The sequence below is a fragment of the Eptesicus fuscus genome, chromosome 12, assembly GCF_027574615.1.
Source record: "Eptesicus fuscus isolate TK198812 chromosome 12, DD_ASM_mEF_20220401, whole genome shotgun sequence".
Classification (NCBI taxonomy): Eukaryota; Metazoa; Chordata; class Mammalia; order Chiroptera; family Vespertilionidae; genus Eptesicus; species Eptesicus fuscus.
In genome coordinates, this window is record NC_072484.1 from 12576169 (window position 1) to 12594355 (window position 18187).

General features: G+C 44.9%; 2 protein-coding genes and 1 long non-coding RNA gene across 5 annotated transcripts in view; 1 reads left to right on the forward strand and 2 right to left on the reverse strand.

The window, feature by feature from the left end:
• Nucleotides 1-392: 392 nt before the first annotated feature.
• Nucleotides 393-9743, reverse strand: CSTL1 (cystatin like 1). The gene is made up of 3 exons (XM_008141301.3): nt 9382-9743; nt 1211-1324; nt 393-516 (listed from the first exon to the last, which is right to left on the reverse strand). Exons 1-3 carry the CDS (start codon nt 9598-9600, stop codon nt 430-432), a joined length of 420 nt encoding a protein of 139 aa, XP_008139523.2. The 5' UTR covers nt 9601-9743; the 3' UTR covers nt 393-429.
• A 410-nt stretch (nt 9744-10153) lies between these two features.
• Nucleotides 10154-14937, reverse strand: LOC114231416 (uncharacterized). Of its 2 annotated transcripts, none has more exons than XR_008557610.1 (4): nt 14832-14937; nt 12464-12536; nt 10765-10832; nt 10154-10279 (listed from the first exon to the last, which is right to left on the reverse strand). It is a non-coding gene; the product is annotated as an uncharacterized LOC114231416 (long non-coding RNA). The 2 variants fall into 2 exon arrangements; XR_003617374.2 differs by having other exon boundaries at nt 10747-10832.
• Nucleotides 14476-18187, forward strand: part of NAPB (NSF attachment protein beta) — a 37233-nt gene continuing 33521 nt past the window's right edge. Inside the window, exon 1 of one of the 2 annotated variants that reach the window (XM_008141144.3) lies at nt 14476-14633. In XM_008141144.3, the coding sequence (XP_008139366.1) occupies nt 14536-14633 (98 nt within the window). In that variant the 5' untranslated portion in view covers nt 14476-14535. The remainder of the gene's footprint in view (nt 14634-18187) is intronic. The other variant, XM_054723780.1, reaches the window with a different exon arrangement.

An 18187-nucleotide genomic window follows, 5' to 3' on the forward strand; every position in this document is an offset into this window, starting at 1 on the left:
GGAGTTGTATGTGCATTGAGAAGAAACAGAACTCCCTCAAGCTCAGGTCAGAGGTCAAGATGTGCCTCAGAGATACGGGCTGATGTAGAAAAAGTTATGAGATTCCTCCAAATACGTAACAACCTCCTGCTCAGATTGAACCAGCCCTCTTAAAGACCACTGTCTATGTACATGAATGAGTGTGAATGTGAGTGAGAGTGTGTGAATGTGTGTTTGGGTTTATGTGAGAGTGTGTGTATGTGTGTGTGTGCACTGTGAGTGTGAGAGTTAGTGCATATGTGTGTACATGTGTGGGTGTGTGTGTAGTGAGACCCTGTTGAGGGGGATGAGGTCCTTCCAGAAGTCTGTAATAGAAAATGCACACACACAAAAAAATGCACAGCACAGCCATCTAAGGTTTCATCGAGGATCTTTGCACAAACCCATTTACTAGTAGGCCTCTTGACAGGAGTTGTTCCAAAGCTCGTAATAGTTGATCCAGGGCACAGTGTATATCAAAAAATCGCAAATGAAACTCTGTGGAAGGAGAAAGACACAATCAGCCTTCAGGGAAATCTCCTGCCCCGAGACCCTCAGTGGGAGTTTAGAACCATCACTGAGGCTGCACACTGGCCATGTCGGTGGGGAGAATCTGTTCAGTCATCAGGAGGGGGCAGAACGGGTTCAAGGCCCAGAACAGGAATGTCACCTGGGGCTCCCTCTGCCCAGCTACTTGGCAGCTGGAGCAGGCACAACTGGAAAGCCCTCCTCAGACCCCAGTCCCCAGGCACATGCACTCAGGCACAGGGAGACTCATATTTGCCAGTAGGTGGCGCCACCAAGAGGAACCAGGAAAAGAGTGAGCAAATTCTTGAAGACAAGGAGGCAATTAAACAATCCTCAGGGGCCTGGAGAGTGCAAGCCATGACAGAACAAGGTCCCCACGGAAAGAAAAATGCTGTTTCCACTGAAGGCTGGGAGTGGGCCAGGAGACCTGGAGGCCAGGGTCCAGGCCTGCGCCATGCCCAGGGTGGGGGGACTGTGCAGTTAGAGAGCCCCCCTCCGACCCCCAGCACCTCTGGTGGTTTCAGCAGCCCTGGGGTGTACCCTGGCTATGCCCCAATGCACACAGCTGTAAAAGCTGTCAATGTCCCATTTGTGTGAACATTCAAAGTTTTGACTTTTCTCCCTTTGATTAGGAGTCTCTTTTCAGATGACTGCCACCACACACCTTCTTCAACTTCTTCTCGCTTTGTCGGGGGCATGCATGACTCTTTGTGCTGTTCTTTTTGCACTTGGTCCGGCTAATCTTTACGGTGGCCAGATACTCCACTCCGGTTGTCAGCTGCAGAAAAGCAATAGCACTGTTAGTTTTGAGTCAAAGTATCCAGTCGCTGGCTCTCTCCAAGGAAGGCTAGAATGGAGAGGGAAGCCCCAGGAGCCACATCCCTGTGCCTGGCTCACCCACCCAAGCACGGCCCCCTCCTCTCCCTCCAGCCTGAGGATGCACAGTGGCACTAAGGCCCCTGGTCAGTGCCCAGCATGTGCACAACCCGTTCCCTGGCTCTGCACTGCACTCGCTGCGACAGGCACAGGTGGCTCGCACCTCTCCCCCCTGCATCCTCAGACAAGGTAGGCAACACATTGAGCTTGGCTGGCTGGCAGTGCCAGAGCACCCCCAGGTCTGCACACATGGTCCTCGGAATGCGTAGAGCCAGGCACACCTTATCCCTCTGCTCTCCCAGCCCCTCCAGCCATGTCCTCCTTTCCTTCTCTCCTTCCCTTCTCTCCTTCCCAGCCAACCTGATGGGAGGCGGTCAGCAACAGCTCAAAACATGAGTGTGGAGGATTCAAGCGGGCTGCAGTGTAACTTGGGCTGCGCTCCCTTGCTCGCAGCCAAGAACTGGAATTACAGGTCAAGTACTTCGCAATCAATTTGAAAAGCCGAGAGAAGTGCCGCTGATTGGACATATATCTAAGGAGCACTGAAGAAACAACATAGAGACTGGTAAGAGAAGGGGAGTCACGCAAAGCGGGAGCCCCCTGGAGCAGGTGCTTGGCTGAGAGGCCGAGCAATATCAGCAGCATTATTTACAACAGCCAAGATCTGGAAATGGCCCAAGTGCCCCTCAGCAGATGAGTGAATAAAAAAAGCTATGGTATATTTACACAATGGAATACTACATGGCTGTAAAAAAAAAAGAAGAAACTCTTACCTTTTGCAATAGTATGGATGGACCTGGAGAGTATTATGCTCAGCTAAATACGTCAAAGAAAGATAAACGCCATATGATCTCACTAAGATGTGGAATCTAATGAACACAATAGTCTGATGTACAAAATAGAACTGGAAACATGGACATGTGGATCAGACTGGCTGCTGCAAACAATAGTTTGGTGAAGGCCAAGGGAGGGGTAGGTGCCTGTGGGTGAAGCTGGGCAAAGGGGGCGGAGAGAAAGGGGGATACCTGCAACAATGTCAACATTAAAATTTTTAACAAAAAAACCATAAGCTTGGGAATCTAACTGGTTTGGAACATGTGTTCTCCATACAGTAATGCTGTGACCTGGAGCCTAGCAGCCTTAGTTTCCTCACCGCCAGAGTATAGATAATAATTATGCCTATTCTAGGAGTTGTTACATGGGTTAAGAGAAGCATGCATTTCACTGAATGCACAAAATACATTTCAAAGTAACTACATAATTACGAATTATTAAATGTTTTAACAAGTGTTGGGAACATTACTCTGAAGCAGCAATGGAGTTGGGAGAGTGTCAAAACAGAAGACAGAAGAATTGAGCTCAAGTTCTGGCTTTATCCCCTGCCAACTTTATCTGATCAAGTAGAGTCCCTCCACCTGGCTGAGTCTCAGTTTCCTCATCTAGAAAATGTGAATAATAGTGCCCATTTCCTCTGATGATGTACAGAAATGGTGAATATATAAACCATGGAGAATGCACACAAGAGCCACTTCCTGTTGTTGTGACTTGTCTTCTTGTAGTTCTCATGTTCATGTGCAAGATCCGAAGATGCAAGGGCAAAAGACTGGGAGAGCCTTTGGTGGCAGGTAAGCCCCACACGCAGAGGTGAAACTAATACATGGGTTGTGTTGGAAATGGCTGAATTTCCCAATATCTGTGTGGACTAGTCACTAGGGAGTTCTGCCTGGGGAGGGGAGAAGCTCCTAGAACAGTGATGGGCAACCTTTTGAGGTTGGTGTGTCAAACTTCGCCAAAAAACTGAGCATAACTCGGGTAGTGTGTCACTTTGAGGAAAAAACATTATTTCGCAAATGTTTTATCCTATTCAGCGGCCGCGTATCATCAGAAATGGCTACGTGTGTCAGTGCTGACACGCGTGTCATAGGTTCGCCATCACTATCCTAGAAGGTCCTTCTTCCTTGTCCAAATTCTGTGGCCAACCACATAAGAAGGCTGTACTCCCTGGCGTGGTGATAGAGGGAGAGAGTGCTCACACCGCCCAAGAGGAAAGGCCTCAAGGAGTGCAGTGTGGCTGGGGGAGGAGGCCTGAGGGCAGTACCAGCACCCTGGTCCCCACAGCTAAGGGAAGAACCTCAGGATGCAGGGCTCCTGAGTTCTTTATGAAGGGACAGTTTCGTCCAAGTCTTGGCAGCTTGCAGGGCGTGTGCCAAGCACTGCCGCACTGACGTTCAGCGCATTCTGCATGCATGAAGAAACTAAAACATTGGCCATAAATTTAACTGACATTCCAATGAATGTAGTGCTTTCTTATCAATAGATTTGACTGTTAAATAATATAGGAATAATCATAACAATACAAATATTTTCATAAATGCTGCTTCACTCTTTTCTGCTTACTTTGCAAGTGAGTAAACTGAGGCTGCAAGCATGGATGGCACTTGACCAAAATCCCAGGATTAGGAGGATCTGGACGTCAAACTCAGAAGGTGCCCACCTCCTGTATCCCTCTGTGAGGTGTTAGAACAAACACAGCCATGCCGTAACAGGTGTGGGGATGCCTAGGGATCCTTGCCCCAGATCACCCGGCTACCAACAGGTATATTCACTCTGTCAATTCATCCATTTGAATGACATCACACGTTTACTCACAAACAACTCTGTCAGAGGTAACTGTTAATGACAATGGATTGATTCCATAAGACAGGCCTCCTGAGATGGTCAGATTTATCCTTGGGAAGACAGGAGGCGAACAAGCCAACTTCCACAAGAAATTTGGTCAAGGGCTGCCACCTTGTGGCCAAGTCACCTCAATGTCCTAGGCTTTAACAAGCCACAATTTTGTGTCAAGGGTGAGCTACTGAGAAAGAACAAGCTGATGCCTATGAGGCCCAGTTGTGTCTCATTAACACTGCGCATCCCTCTCTGCCCTCTGCCCTGGCTGTTTTTCTCATTCCCACTGCTCCTCTCTAATCAGTCCAGCGATTTCCAATCCATGTGTCGCAGGAGGCACACTGGTGTGTCGTAAAAAAAAAGCAATACCTGACTATTTAGTCAAGGGCACTAATTTCTTTTCCATTAGATTGTCAAATAAAAAAATGACAGCAGCCAACACAACAATAGCCATCTGATGTGAATGAATCAAAATTATACCTATTTTTGGTCAGATAGGCAAAAAATATATTTTTTGATGTGCCACATGATGTTACTAATTATTTTATGTGTGCCATGGTATGAAAAAGGTTGAAAATCACTGTTCTAATCTATTAATTTTTCTTATTAGTTCAATACTACATAATAGAACTAAGATGTAGTATTGCCTTTGACCTAATTTACATATTTTACTGATAAGGAGAAAATTCTGAGATGTTCTAAATTAAATTACAGAGGTCAGAGAGTGAGAGAAAAGAGACAGAACTGTCCATCTGTTAATGGTTGAAGGTCAGCTAACAAAAGACTGCTCTCATTCCTTCTGTCTGTTGGAATTTCGAATTAATTTCCAGTTGGCTATTTCTACAGAGTCTTTTAGCCAGGAACCATCAAACTCCAGGAGGCTCCATTGTTCACATGTGGGCTTTCCAGAATGCTGCCCATAGCCCATCAACAGGAATAGACCTTTCTTTTTGCAAACTCTGCACCTACTTCAGAGCTGGCCCCGCTTTCTCCCACCATTTTGCCTATAGCTAATGTAAATTTTTCTTTCCCCTTCCCCCACTTGATGTATAAAAATGCTTGCAGAGTCCAAGTCAATGGGTTATATGTGTCTTTTCCTTCAAACCATCTGCTGGTGGTTTGGACTTTATGCCTCAAGATCAATCTTCTTTTTGACTAGCACTTTTAAACTTTCAGTCATGAAAGTTAAAATTTTTGTTTTTAACATTACTATCTGACCTTGAGGAGAGGTTAGACAAACAAAAGTGATTTTAAAACAACTTTTTTCATCTTCTATCATCCTTCAATTGATATCAGAAAATTTTACACAAAAAACAGAGAAGAGATTATCTGACTGAAGCCTAGCCCTCACTCCCCTGGGTCTCCTCCTGCTAAAACAACAAAAAACAAACAAACAAAAAACCCTCTGTATAATTCATTTTCTATAGAACACAGCTAGAAAGTCCAGACTTAGATTTTACAGCCCTGGACATTGAAATACTATTGTTGAGGAGAACCTACAGAGAACACTTATATTTTGCCAAATGAGACTGTTAGAGAAAACAGTCTGGACAAGATGGTGGTGCAGGTAAATGCGGTACTGGGAACCTCCCACAACCACATCAAAAATTACAACTAAATTACAGAACAACCATTATTCAGAATGCCTGAAATTTAGCTTCACAGAAGTCCTGTAACTAAGGATATAAAGAAGAAGCCACGTTGAGACTGGTAGGAAGGGTGGAGACATGAAACGAACTGGTTCCATACCCACATGTGCTGGTTAAAAATCCGGAGGGATATCTTGACTACAAAAGCTAGAGGAGCAGCTTTCTCCCAGACAGAAGTGCTGGCAGATATTGTTCCTTTGCTGCGCCTTTTGCCCAAAGAGCTGGCAGCCAGGTGCTATATCTAAGTCTCCATCAACCTGGCTAACACTGTTCACCCTGCCCTAGTAATTCCCTGAGACACTGCCCCACCCAACTTTGGGGCCAGTGGTTTTTCCATACAAATGACCTATTTTGGCTCATGCTTCAGATTTTTCTAGAATCTCTCAAACAAGCAGTGTCTGGCTTCTGCATACCCTGTATATAATGCTAAGTGGCCCCAAGGCCAACACTAGTGGCAGCCAGACTTGGTTCACAGTTTGGCTTTTTCTGGACACATCCTAGTCCAGGAAAAGTAGCAACCATCTGCAGATTGCTCTGTAGCTCATGCTGGGTGGGCCCAGGCAGGGCACAGGTGGTGGCTGACCTTGTACCTTCCAGGAGGTCCCAGAGCCAGTGCATATGGTGGACAGCTTCATAACATGCCAGATTACAACCCAACAACCTTCATGAGTAACACACTAAGGGTGCAGCCTCAGCAGGCACCAAAGCCCCACTGAAGAAAGTCCTGCTCTACGGGGTCAACCCTGCAAGCAGCTCCCCCATTGTAGTTGCCGTCAGTTTGGTCAGCAATCAGCCTGGGGTCAGTCCCTCCCAGTGATGTTCCAACAGCAATCAAGGCTCAACTACAACAGGACAGTGCCTACAGCCCATACAAGGGCCATACGTAAAGCACCCAACATGGGTGACTGGGGAGGCTGTGCCCCTGGACCCTGCAGGACACGTACTACATTAGGCCATTCTACCAAGTCTAGGAGATATAGCAGCTCTATATAATATATAGAAATAAGCACAGGGAAGCAGCCAATATGAGGAAACAAAGAAACAGGTCCCAAGTGAAAGAACAGGAGAAATCTTCAGAAAAAGAACTAAATGATGTGGAGGCAAGAAAGTTACCAGATACACAGTTCAAAACAGTGCTTATAAGGATGCTCAGGAAACTCAGTGAGAACTTCAACAGCATAAAAGACAGGAAAATCATTAAAAAAAAAAGAATCAGCAGAAATGAAGAATACACTACACAAAATAAAGACTAAATTAAAGGGAATCAACAGTAAAGTAGATGAAGCAGAGTATTAAATCAGTAATTTGGAATATAAGGAAGCAGAAAATACCCAATCAGAACAGCAAAAAGAAAAAGAACCCAAGAAATGAGGATAGTGTAAGAAGCTCCTGGGACAACTTCAAGCATACCAACATTTGCATCATAGGGATGCCAGAAGGTGAAGAGAGAGCAAGAAATTGAAAAGCTATTTAGAAAAAAATAATGATGGAAAACTTCCCTAACTTGGTGAAAGAAATAGACATAGAAGTCCAGGAAGCACAGAGTTCAAACAAGATGAACCTAAAAAGGCCCACACCAAGACACATCATAATAAAATGCCAAAGGTTAAAGACAAAGAGAGAATCTTAAAGGCAGCAAGAGAAAAGCAGTTAGTTACCTATAAGGGAACTCCCATAAGTTTGTCAGTTGCTTTCTCTACAGAAACTTTGTAGCTAGAAGGGATTGACATAAAATATTCTAAGTGAGGAAAAACAAGGACCTACAACCAAGATTACTCTACCTAGCAAAGCTATCATTTGGAATTGAAGGACAGATAAAGAGCTTCCCAGACAAGACAAAGCTAAAAGGAGTTTATTACCACAAAACCAGCATTACAAGAAATTTTATAGGGTCTTCTTTAAGGAGAAAAAGATAAAAAATATGAATAATATGGGGTATTATTGAAATATGGAAAAATATGAAAAAATGTGGGGTAGCAATACTTATACCAAACCAAATAGACTTTAAAACAAAAGCTATAACAAAAGAGAAAGAAAGACATAACATCTCTATTTCTGGGTATTTATTCAAAGGAACCCAAAACACTAAATCAAAAGGATGTATACATTTGTATGTTTATTGCAGCATTATTTACAGTAGCCAAGATATAAAAGCAACCTAAGTGTCCATCAATACATGAATGGATAGCCCAGCCAGCATGGTTGAGCATCAGACTATGTCCTGGTTCTATTCCTGGTCAGGGCACATGCCCAGGTTGTGGGCTTGATTCTCAGTGGGGGGTGTGCAGGAGGCCCCCAATCAATGATTCTCTCTCATCATTGATGTTTCTATCTCTCTCTCCCTCTCCCTTCCTTTCTGAAATCAATAAAAATATATTAAGAAAAAAATAGATGAATGGGTAAAGATAAAGATCTATACAATGGAATATAATTCAGCCATAAAAATGAATTAAGTCTTGTCATCTGCAACAGGGACAGACCTAGAGGATATTATGCTGAGTGAAATAAGCCAGTCAGAGAAAAACAAGTAACATACAATTTCACTCATATGTGGAATTTAATGAACAAATTGAACTACCAAGCAGAATGGAGACAGACTCATAGATAGAGAGTAGGCAGACAGCTCAGGGAGGGGCGGTGGTGTTCCAGTGGGGTTGGAAGGATTAAGCAAAACAGAAAAAAAAAAAGGCTATAATAAAAGACAAAGAAGGACCCAGCATTTGCATCATAGGGGTGCCAGAAAGAGGAGAGAGAGCAAGAAATCAAAAAGATATTTAGAAAAAGTAATGATGGAAAACTTATGGACAACAATGTGGTGATTGCTAAGGGCAGGGGAAGAGAGGAGGTGATGGAAGGTATGGGGCGGGGATAAATGGTGATGGATGGAGACTTAACTTGGGGTGGTGAACACACAATACAGTGTACAGATGATGTGTTGTACAATTGTGCACCTGAAATCTGTATCATATTGTTTACCAGTGTCACCCCAATAAATTCAATGTAAAAAATGGGCAAGATTTCAGCATAACCATTATTGCTTGTCTCATTTTCGGTTCTTATAAGTGTATTTCTAGTAGCACATGATCTCACTCATCTAGGGGAAATGATGAACAACATAGACTGATGAACAAGAAAAGACCCAGAAACAGGGAGGCATGGATCAGACTGTCGGGCCTCAGAGGACTTGTGTGCATGCATATGAGCCTAACCAGTGGGGGCATGCGTGGGGAGGGGTATGGGATGGGAACGGGGGGATGAGGACAAATATGTGATACCTTAATCAATAAAGAAATTTAAACAAAAACAAACAAAAAAAGGTATAAATAGCCCTGGCTGGTTTAGCTAAGTGGACAGGGCATCAGTCTGGGCACTGAAGGTTCCGGGTTCCATTTTGGTCAAGGGCATATGCCCGGGTTGCAGGCGCAATCTCTAGTAGGGGGGTGGAGGGGGTGGGGTGCAGGAGGCAGCCAATCAATGATTCTCTCTCATCATTGATGTTTCTATCTCTCTCTCTCTTCCTCTCTGAAATCAATAAAAAAAAATTTTTTTAAGGGGAAAAAAATTTAAATAAATAAATAAATAAATAAATAAAGGGCAAGAATGAGAGTACTACCCATATTCAGAGAAACCAGATACAAACCTGCATATAACTTTGAAGTAGCTTGTCTACTCGAAATAAGTAGGTGTCATTGCTCACATTGTTGTAGTTTTCAATAAAGAATTTGAGTGTTGAATTCATGTTTTTCTTGCTTGTAGACTTCTCCTGGAAGCCTCCCCACCTTTGAAAGTGACCCAATTTGGCCGTCAGGACCAGAGCAGCCAACAACAGCAGAAGGTTTCTCCAGCATTCAGCTCCCATGTCTGCAGCTTCAGAAACCTGCTATCCACTGCGCCTTCAGGCTCGCTCACTGCTCATCCACAGCCCTCGCCAATGCAGACTTTCTCGAAGACAGCTGCCTGCATTTAAACAGAGACTGAGACCTGGACCTCTTTCTTTCAACACCCTGCCCACAATTGGACGGAAGGACCAGGCAGAGAAATCTCTCTGCATGGCTGTCCAACCTACTCTCAGGTCATTTTCCACCCCATTCGGTTCTTTGGTGTTTCAGACAGGCGTAATTTCTAAACACCTGCCAAGATGGGTAAGACCTTCTCCCTGCCTTTACACCTACAACGGAAGAAAGACCCAAAACAGAACTCTACAGTGCTGTGCAATAAGACCTGGTGTATTGGACAGAGGAACACCATTCATGGAAATAGGGAAAGGCTTATGGAGACCATGATATTTGAACTGGGATATAAGAAATCAGGAGCATAGAACAGGGTCAGGGACATTCCAGTTACCTACTTTGGGTTCCAACTATCTCACCCAGCCATCAGCTATTTCCTATGCTTCTCTAGAGGTTCTCTGTACTCACCTGCCAGCTACTCACCACCGATTTCTGCCTGCTGGATCTCACTGTGCCTGCAGGCCCTGGCACTGGCTTGGGCTATCTTAGTATGACCCCAGCAGAGCTTTGTGAGGTAAGCCCCACCTCCTTGTGAGGGAGGAATACATTGTGAACTTAGCTTATTCAGAATGTAATCATGCAGTTGTGATGGTTGCCAAGTGGGAGGGGCCATGGTGGGTGAGTGAAAAAAGGGGAGGGATTACATTGAATAAATTGCTGGTTATAAAACAGTCACAGGGCTGTAAGTACAGCATGGGGAATATAGTCAGTAATACTGGAGTAACTATGTATAGTATCAGATGAGTACTAGACTCATTGAGGTGATTACTTCATAAGTGACATAAATGTAAAATAACTATGTTGTACACCTGGATCTAATATATGTCATCTGTAATTGAAAAATTAAAAATAATATTTTTCAAAAAAGGAAGCTGATTTCTAACGTTTGGGTGTTGCTTATAAAAGGGAGGAATTTTTCCTGGACCCTCTTTGGGTCTCTGGGTTGGCCTAAGAATTAAACTGGTATAAGACAGACTAACCAGAGAAAAACACACATTTAATTGAATTTTTACGTTTATGTGGGAGACCTGACAAGAGAATGGCAATCCAAAGAAGTGATCAGAGCAGAAAGCTTGTATGCCTGTAGACAAAGAAACAGATTTTTAAAGAATTGACAAGACAAAGGAGTTTGAGCAGGGGTAGTAAGTGGTAAAGAAGTCTCAAGGTTTGTTTATAAAGCCTTCATGACGCTAAATTCCCCACCTCTAGTGATAAAGATGTTTTCCTTCCTTCTGGTACCTGGAGGGTACTTTACACAGGGGACATTTGTCTCTTCCTTTCAAAGGAGAAGGGTATGGGGAGGTCAGAGTGTCTTTCCTGCTTCTGCTGTTTTCTCAAACTCCTTCAGATTCCTCATCTGTCCCTTTCCTCAGTCCTCACTCTATCAGGTTTGTCTCTCTGCCCTGTCACGTCTGCTCACCTAGCCTCTGGGTGTGGACTGGGGGACAGTGGGAGTTCCTGTAGGTTTACTGAGAGAAAGAGAGAGAGAGAAGAGAGAGAGAGAGAGAGAGAGAGAGAGAGAGAGAGAGAAATACCCAGAAACAAAAGAAATTCTAATATATATCCCTGAAACCCTTAACTCACAAGTTCTAATTTAGAGAAGGCAGTCCATTCCACCTCCTTTCCAGCTGACTAGATGGGAGGATCTAGAATTGTAAGTTTTAGCATAGTTGTGGAGAGTTCTTACAATGTACACTCCCTGGACCCCAACTCTAGGAGCTCCTGATACAAAAAGCTAGTGACTTAGGAATCCAAGAATTTCTTGGACATTCTTTAGAGTTTCCACATTGAGCCAAGTTTGGGAACAGTTTTAATCACCATTCTGATGCTGCACTTCAGAGCTTTTGAGGTGGCCCTGCTCCATTAAATCCCCATGTTATTGGGCAGGGACCATCCAGAACAGGCATACCTCTGGCCGGCCTGTAGTGTGTGGGTTCTAGACTTCATGCAGGAGAGATTTCACAGCGTAAGTACAGGTGATGTAGACAGTACTTTGATTAAAGCTAGGGACAGTGAAACAGGAAGAGCCTAGGATAGAAGCAACAGGAGAGAGAGGCGGGGCTGCTTCGGCTCTCTAGAAATGTTACAGGAAAGAAGTGAGCCAAGGTGAGGCTCATTGGAAAGTCAGAGAAAAGGGATCTTGGAAACAAGTTCAAGGGGTTAGCCAGGGGTGGGCGGCCACTGCCCATTGCTCCTCTGGTTGCAAGTCTCCTGGGATCCCTTAGTAGATGCATGCCTGGATGGGGACGGCGGGGGGGTGGGGGGGGGTGGAAAGAATGGTATGGGCATGCTCCTGGGAGGGAGAGCTTTGCTGGGTCCTTTGTCTTGAAGGTTTTAAAGACTGGGAATTTAGGGGAGGTCTCAAGGGAAGATCTCATACAATATTCATCAATTTTATGCTGATACACCAAAATGAGATTCATTCCCATAATTTCATCTGTCCTTGTATGTGGTTGGCAAATGGTCGTAATTGGACTTCCAATAACTATCTCTTTGAGTAGGATGATTTAAGCTATTTACCCTCTGGTGAAGTGTAAACCGTTTACTCTTGTGTCCTTGATTATGGAAGGTAGGATTTTGTGACTTACTAGCTGGCTGTAAACTGTTGGCCATTTAACTCTCTTAGTTTCCGTATTCCACGTATCAAAGTATTTTCCTAGCTTCTTACTATCCTGCCTCACTCATAAACTGCTCTGTTTTTCAAGTGCTTACGTGGTTTTTTTTGTTGTTGTTGTTCTTTTCAGTTTTCCTCTTTACCCCTGCATTTACTGCCACCTCCAATTTCCTGCCCCAAAAGTACACAAGTTAGAATAATTCATATAGTAATAGTAAATAAACTCTACTTGAAGAACTGAGATTTCCTTCTACTTTTGGAGTCCAGCTGATATGGTTGTAATAAGCTAGTTATTAATAATAGGAAAGGAGCAAAAGGGGAGGCCAGACATTATAAGCACAGCCATCTGGGCATCTTCACCAGGAAGCTGGAACTTTAGACTCCCCAGGGAATCACTGGCCCATTCCCCAAAGATCACTAGGGGTGGGGGAGATGGACACATGTGCAGTAAAGTCAGGGTGACGTAGGGAAGGTGCCTGTCAGTCAAACTTGGGAACAGAAATCGTTTGCTAGAAGGACTGGGGCCACTGCAAGCCTGTGAAAATTTGGGGATATATAATCCCAAGACAAAGGAATTCTCACTCTCTTGGCTCTTGTGACTCTCTTACATTTGCCCATGTTTCTCCATAGCCGTGTGGCCCATGCAGACCCCACATGCAATGGACTGATGGACTGCAGCGGGGAACACACACTAAGCTAGCCTGCCGGATTAGACTTGCCCCAACATGGAACGGAAACTCTGGGCAATGGCTTTAATCCCAGCCCTGCTAAAGGCAAAGCTGGACTTCTTCCTTGGTGGGACCAAGGGAAATGGAACCTGGAAAACTCAGGGATTTAATTCCACAGAAATAAAGCTTTCTACAATATCTCACCCTCCCATGCGAGTCTCAGAAAATTCCCTTTCTCATGATATCACAAGAAGCTCACTCTCCCTCTCCCCCCAGCAACAGGTAGGTAGGTACATGGAGAGCTCCCTACAGATAACATTGCAATGCATATACTCTGTGACGTTTGCTTTAGTTATCTTTCTAGGAGTTTGGGCCTTATTGCCTTGCTCTCTAAAAGCAAACTGCATTGTCTTAGATATATTTTGTGTGGCAGTAACCACAGGGTACTGATTAATAGTTTGAAATTGTCACAAGCTCTCATTTGGCAGTGATCTTTATATTTGCCTAACCACCTCTGCTTTAGCATTGCCAAATGTAAACGATCTAGACTAGGCTTTGTATTAAAAAAATAATAATAACTCCCTCTGGGACAGTCCTGGAAATCTTTGGCAGACAATGGCATCTATCTATGGATACTTCTCCTAGGAGATTAGAATTTTTCCTGGAAGTCAGAAAGTGTGTCCCAGGAGATCCACTGCCAATGGAAAACATTATGTAAAGGATAAAGAGAACTCAATGGCTCACATCCATTGAAAAGAATTCGGTCAATAAAAACAGTGGATTATGTATATGTTGCATATATGCAACTCAATTACAATCAAGCAAGAAAGGACCACTAGAAGGTTGCAATATGGGGAGACTGAAAAATAACTCTGAATTTATATTGGAAGATAATGATACATTCTTAAATGTCTTGCTCTGGAGGTAAAAATGGCTTTCTGCCAGCTGTTACTGGGTGGGTGAGTGGGTAAATGGGCATCACAGAATTAATGAAGTTATTTTTGTGTGTGGCTGCTCTGGATTTCCTTTTGCAAAACTAGACTGTAGGTTGAGCATTCCATTCTGTGATCCAGGTATCTCATCCACCCCCTGGCCACGTGTCAGTTGTGCTGAGCAGGAATTCCTGAACCAAAATAATGCTGAGTGTTTAAGGTGATCTTTCTGGAAGCCAGGGGTCATTTTCCATTTTCTGCATACTTAAAGGATTAAAGTTCACCTTGGCCTAGGACCCCACTGCCAGTGCCAGCGGTCAGGGAGATCCGACCCCACCCAGGCCGGTTCTGCACCCTGCTGGGAACTGTCCTTGACCCCAGCAGAAACAACCTACGCGCCGCGCCTGCGCTCCCGCCTCCAGGGTGGGTCCCGGACTACAAATTCCGGCAGGCTGTGCGCACCGCGCCTGCGCTCACCACGCCTGCGCTCGCCGCCTTGCCAGAAGAGAGCGAAGGCGTGGTAGGCGCACCCAGCCGGCAGAGGAGGCTGTGGCGGCGGCGTTAGGAAGTATGGACAACGCAGGGAAGGAGCGCGAGGCAGTCCAGCTGATGGCGGATGCCGAAAAGCGACTTAAGGCCTCCCACTCCTTCCTCCGAGGGCTGTTTGGGTGAGCGTCTGGCCGCGCGCGTCCTGAGGGGGGTCTCCATCCCAGGCCCATCCCCGGTCGACTGCCTCCCAACGCGTCCCTCTGGGAGCCTCTGGGGCCCCCACACCTCTGCACATCGCGGTCTCTAAAACCCTTAGCCCCAGGGGCCTCCAGCCCCAGTGCACCCTCCCGAGATTCTCTAGGGCCCACAGAAGCCACTCCTATGCCCCACTATGTCCCCTCGGGCACGGGGCCATCTTCGCGTTGGTGCGAGGATCCCACGGCCTTACGGGTCCGCGGCAGCCGGGGTGTGCGTTGGCCCTAACCGCAGTGGCTGGACCGATTAGTTCATCTCGCCCCTGCTGAACCCGGGTAGCTAGGGAGACCTGTGTGGCGTCGGTGCGAGGGGTCCCCGGGGCGTCCGAGGGGCTGCACCTTGGACCCCTGGCTCGCGCATCTGGGGCGCGTCTGGCCGGGCGATGCGCCCCGCGGTGGAGCAGACGGCCCCCAGCACCCCTATCCCAGCGTCCGTGTGCCCATGTTCATTGCGCCAAGTAGACATTTGATAAATACTCGTTGGATGGACGAATGTTTTCTCGGCATAGTATTTTTCCTTCTCTAGAGATGGATGTAATTGTCAGGGCCTCCTGTTTGATTAAGGATAACGCAGCTCCTGTTTAAGTGAGCGTCTTTTTGGGAATCACTTTCATTTCCTGTAATTCTTCCATGCTCTTCTAGGGAAGGTCTTAATAAATTCGGACTTTCCAGAAAGCAAAGCCCGCATTGACAGTTCTTGGAAGAATTGCGGGCAGGTGAATATGTGAATGATTCAGCTGTTTAGAATTAGAGAGGCAGAAATATCGCGGGTTTTTTGTTTTGTTTGTTTTGTTTTTTTTCCCTTTTGAAAGTGAAGATCCTCTGCTGACACCAGGAGCATATTTTTTATTCTTGAGAAGGGCAAGTGGCCCATACTCAGCAATTGCATTATTAGACGCGGTTTTATTTCTGTACAAATTCAATTTGGAATCTGCTTGTTTTACCAGCTTCATTCTTCAGGTTATAGTACTTGGCCGTTGTTGACACATCCCCAGGAACTGCTTAAATGCAGGTTCCACGCAATGCACAGCAGTGTGGGGTGCAATGATACAGAAAGATAAGGCTTCCTGTCCCCAAGAACCTTTCCGAGGGCATGTATCCCAGCTGGGTTCAAAATTCCTCATGTAATGTGTAGTGTGAAATATAATGAATTCTAAGTTTGTTCCCCTTTAAAAGTTACCACAGATGCATAAGGAACACTGCCCAATACTTGATGCTAACACCAAACAGTAGCGCCTTTCTCTGATTCAGAAAACGTTTAAAATTTATTTAGATAAAATTTATGTCCTAGTGTCTCAAGTCAGGAGATGTTTTAATGTCACAGCATATTTCAAGCCAGGATGTCCTTCCCTGGAAGAGAATTTGTAATTGGCAGGAGAAAAAAAGCATGACAGCACTTGATGCTTGTTTCAGGGGAACACATTGCCTTTTTTTTAAAGAGATGTTGCATTATTGTTTTTGTGAAACTAGGCCAAATATTGTCATTAATCCTAAAAGGATTTTGAAAAGCCTTTTTTTTTTTTTTTAAGGCTTTTTTGTTTTGTAAGAAACATCTGTTTTTCCTTAGCTGGTAATCACCAATTTTTTTGTTAATATTTTTTCCATTGATTTTTAGAGAGTGGAAGGGAGTGGGGCGGGGAGGGGGAGAGAGAGAGAGAGAGAGAGAGAGAGAGAGAGAGAGAGAGAAAGAGATGATCAGTTGCTTCCTGCATGCAGCCCTACAGGAACTGGGGATCCAGCCTGCAACCAAGATATGTGCCTTTGACTGAATCGAACCAAAGACCCTTGAGTCCACTGGCTCACGCTCTAACCACTAAGAAACCTGGCTAGGGCCCAGCTGGTGCTTTAAAGGGGACAGGTGATGCTGTTTTGAGGATGTGGCAGCCATTAAAATGTGCTCAGCATTTTGCAGATACTTTACATCATGTACTCAGTCTTAACTACACATTAAAACCTATTAGGAGTTCATCTTCTTCACTCATTGTTTATCCACCACCCATATTTGTGGCCATACTGTGTCCTCAAAACTATTCTATAGCTCTTCCTTTTTGTGGCTTTCAGTAAAATGAAATGAAAATATGCATTGTATATTCCCAAGAAAAATCAGTCATGTATTATTTTGTGTGCAAGGCGCAAGTCCCATGCTTGTTTTAGAAATGCCGGTGTTCCTTTCCCACATCCCTCCCATAGAAAAAGAGATGCCAAGGAGACACACCATCACAAGAAACCAGTTAGTGAGTGGTGTTTTGTGTTTCTTCTTGACTGCCAGTTCAACAGTGCTGTGTTTTGTAGTTGTGGAATTAAATTAAAACTCTTTCTGAATGGGTTACCGTAGTATAGCAAAACTGTCAGCAAAAGAGTAGAGTTTTCATTTTATGTGTTTCCAGAGGTGAGCTATTGAATTTGGTACTTGATTTTTAAATTCCAATTTAGAATCTTAGTGAACTGCTTAGAACGGGGTACGGAACGTCTGGCCATCGGGCCATATAAGGCCTGTGAAATCACTTCGTCTGGCCCTACCAGGGCATTATGGTTGAGTTAATTAAATGTTTGACCAAATATAGCAGGCTAATTTTTAAGTTGATACTTTTGTATGGCCCAAAAATGATGTTATAAATATCCAAGTGGCCCTTGGCAGAAAAAAAGGTTCCCCACCCTGGCTTACAATGATCTCTAAATGAACTGCTTAGTATGGCCTGGGTTTGACAGTAAAAAATTTTGAATGGCTAAGGCCTCTCATAATTTTCTCCATCTTGTTACTAGGAGACCAGATTGGGGATAGACTGCACAGTGCACATCAGATTGGCCTTTTTCTGTTTGCATTTTTGCAGTGTTCACCATTTATTCTCTCACTAGAGGCCCGATGCATGAAATTTGTGCAAGAAGCTCAGCCCTCGCAGCCCCGGCTTTGTCCGGAAGGACATCCGGAAGGTCGTTCATCTGTCCAGTCTAATTAGCACATTATGCTTTTATTATTATAGATTCTTGTGAGCCCTGTGAGGTGCATACTTATTTATAAAAAGTAGGGATAACCCAGAGGTTGTGTGTGGCTCTAGAATGTAAGCCCCTAGGGAGTCTGTCTTATTTTATTACTGTGGCATACCTCATTGTGGTGAACAAGGGAGCATCCCTAAAAGGAATCACTGGTTAATTAGGGGAGACCTCCCCAAAAAGCCAATAGAATCACACAGATAACAGAGACAAAGAGTGAGAGCTTATGCAACAGAAGTGAGCGGAGCAAGCATCTGGCACCAAGTCCCAGTCACTGGCAGCATCACAGGTGGAGAGGCGGGTGTCATTCTCAAGCCAGGTGGCTACAGCGGTGGCACATGTCCAGTGGAGTGGAAGTCTGGCAGGGCTCCGAGCATGACCCATGGTACCAAGCTCAAGGACTGGGTGGTCAGAGCTCTGAGTTTTATAGCCCACTGGAGGCCTGGTGCATGAAATTCGTGCACTGGGGGTGGGGGGGAAGAGGGGTG

Coding starts and splice junctions, on each gene's coding strand:
- CSTL1 (XM_008141301.3), bottom strand. CDS start 9,600: ATGGGAGCTGAATGCTGGAGAAACCTTCTGCTGTTGTTGGCTGCTCTG. Junction 1,325..9,381: donor TACTTCAAAGTTATATGCAG/GTTTGTATCTGG, acceptor GCTTTTCTGCAG/CTGACAACCGGAGTGGAGTA. Junction 517..1,210: donor GCGAGAAGAAGTTGAAGAAG/GTGTGTGGTGGC, acceptor CTCCTTCCACAG/AGTTTCATTTGCGATTTTTT.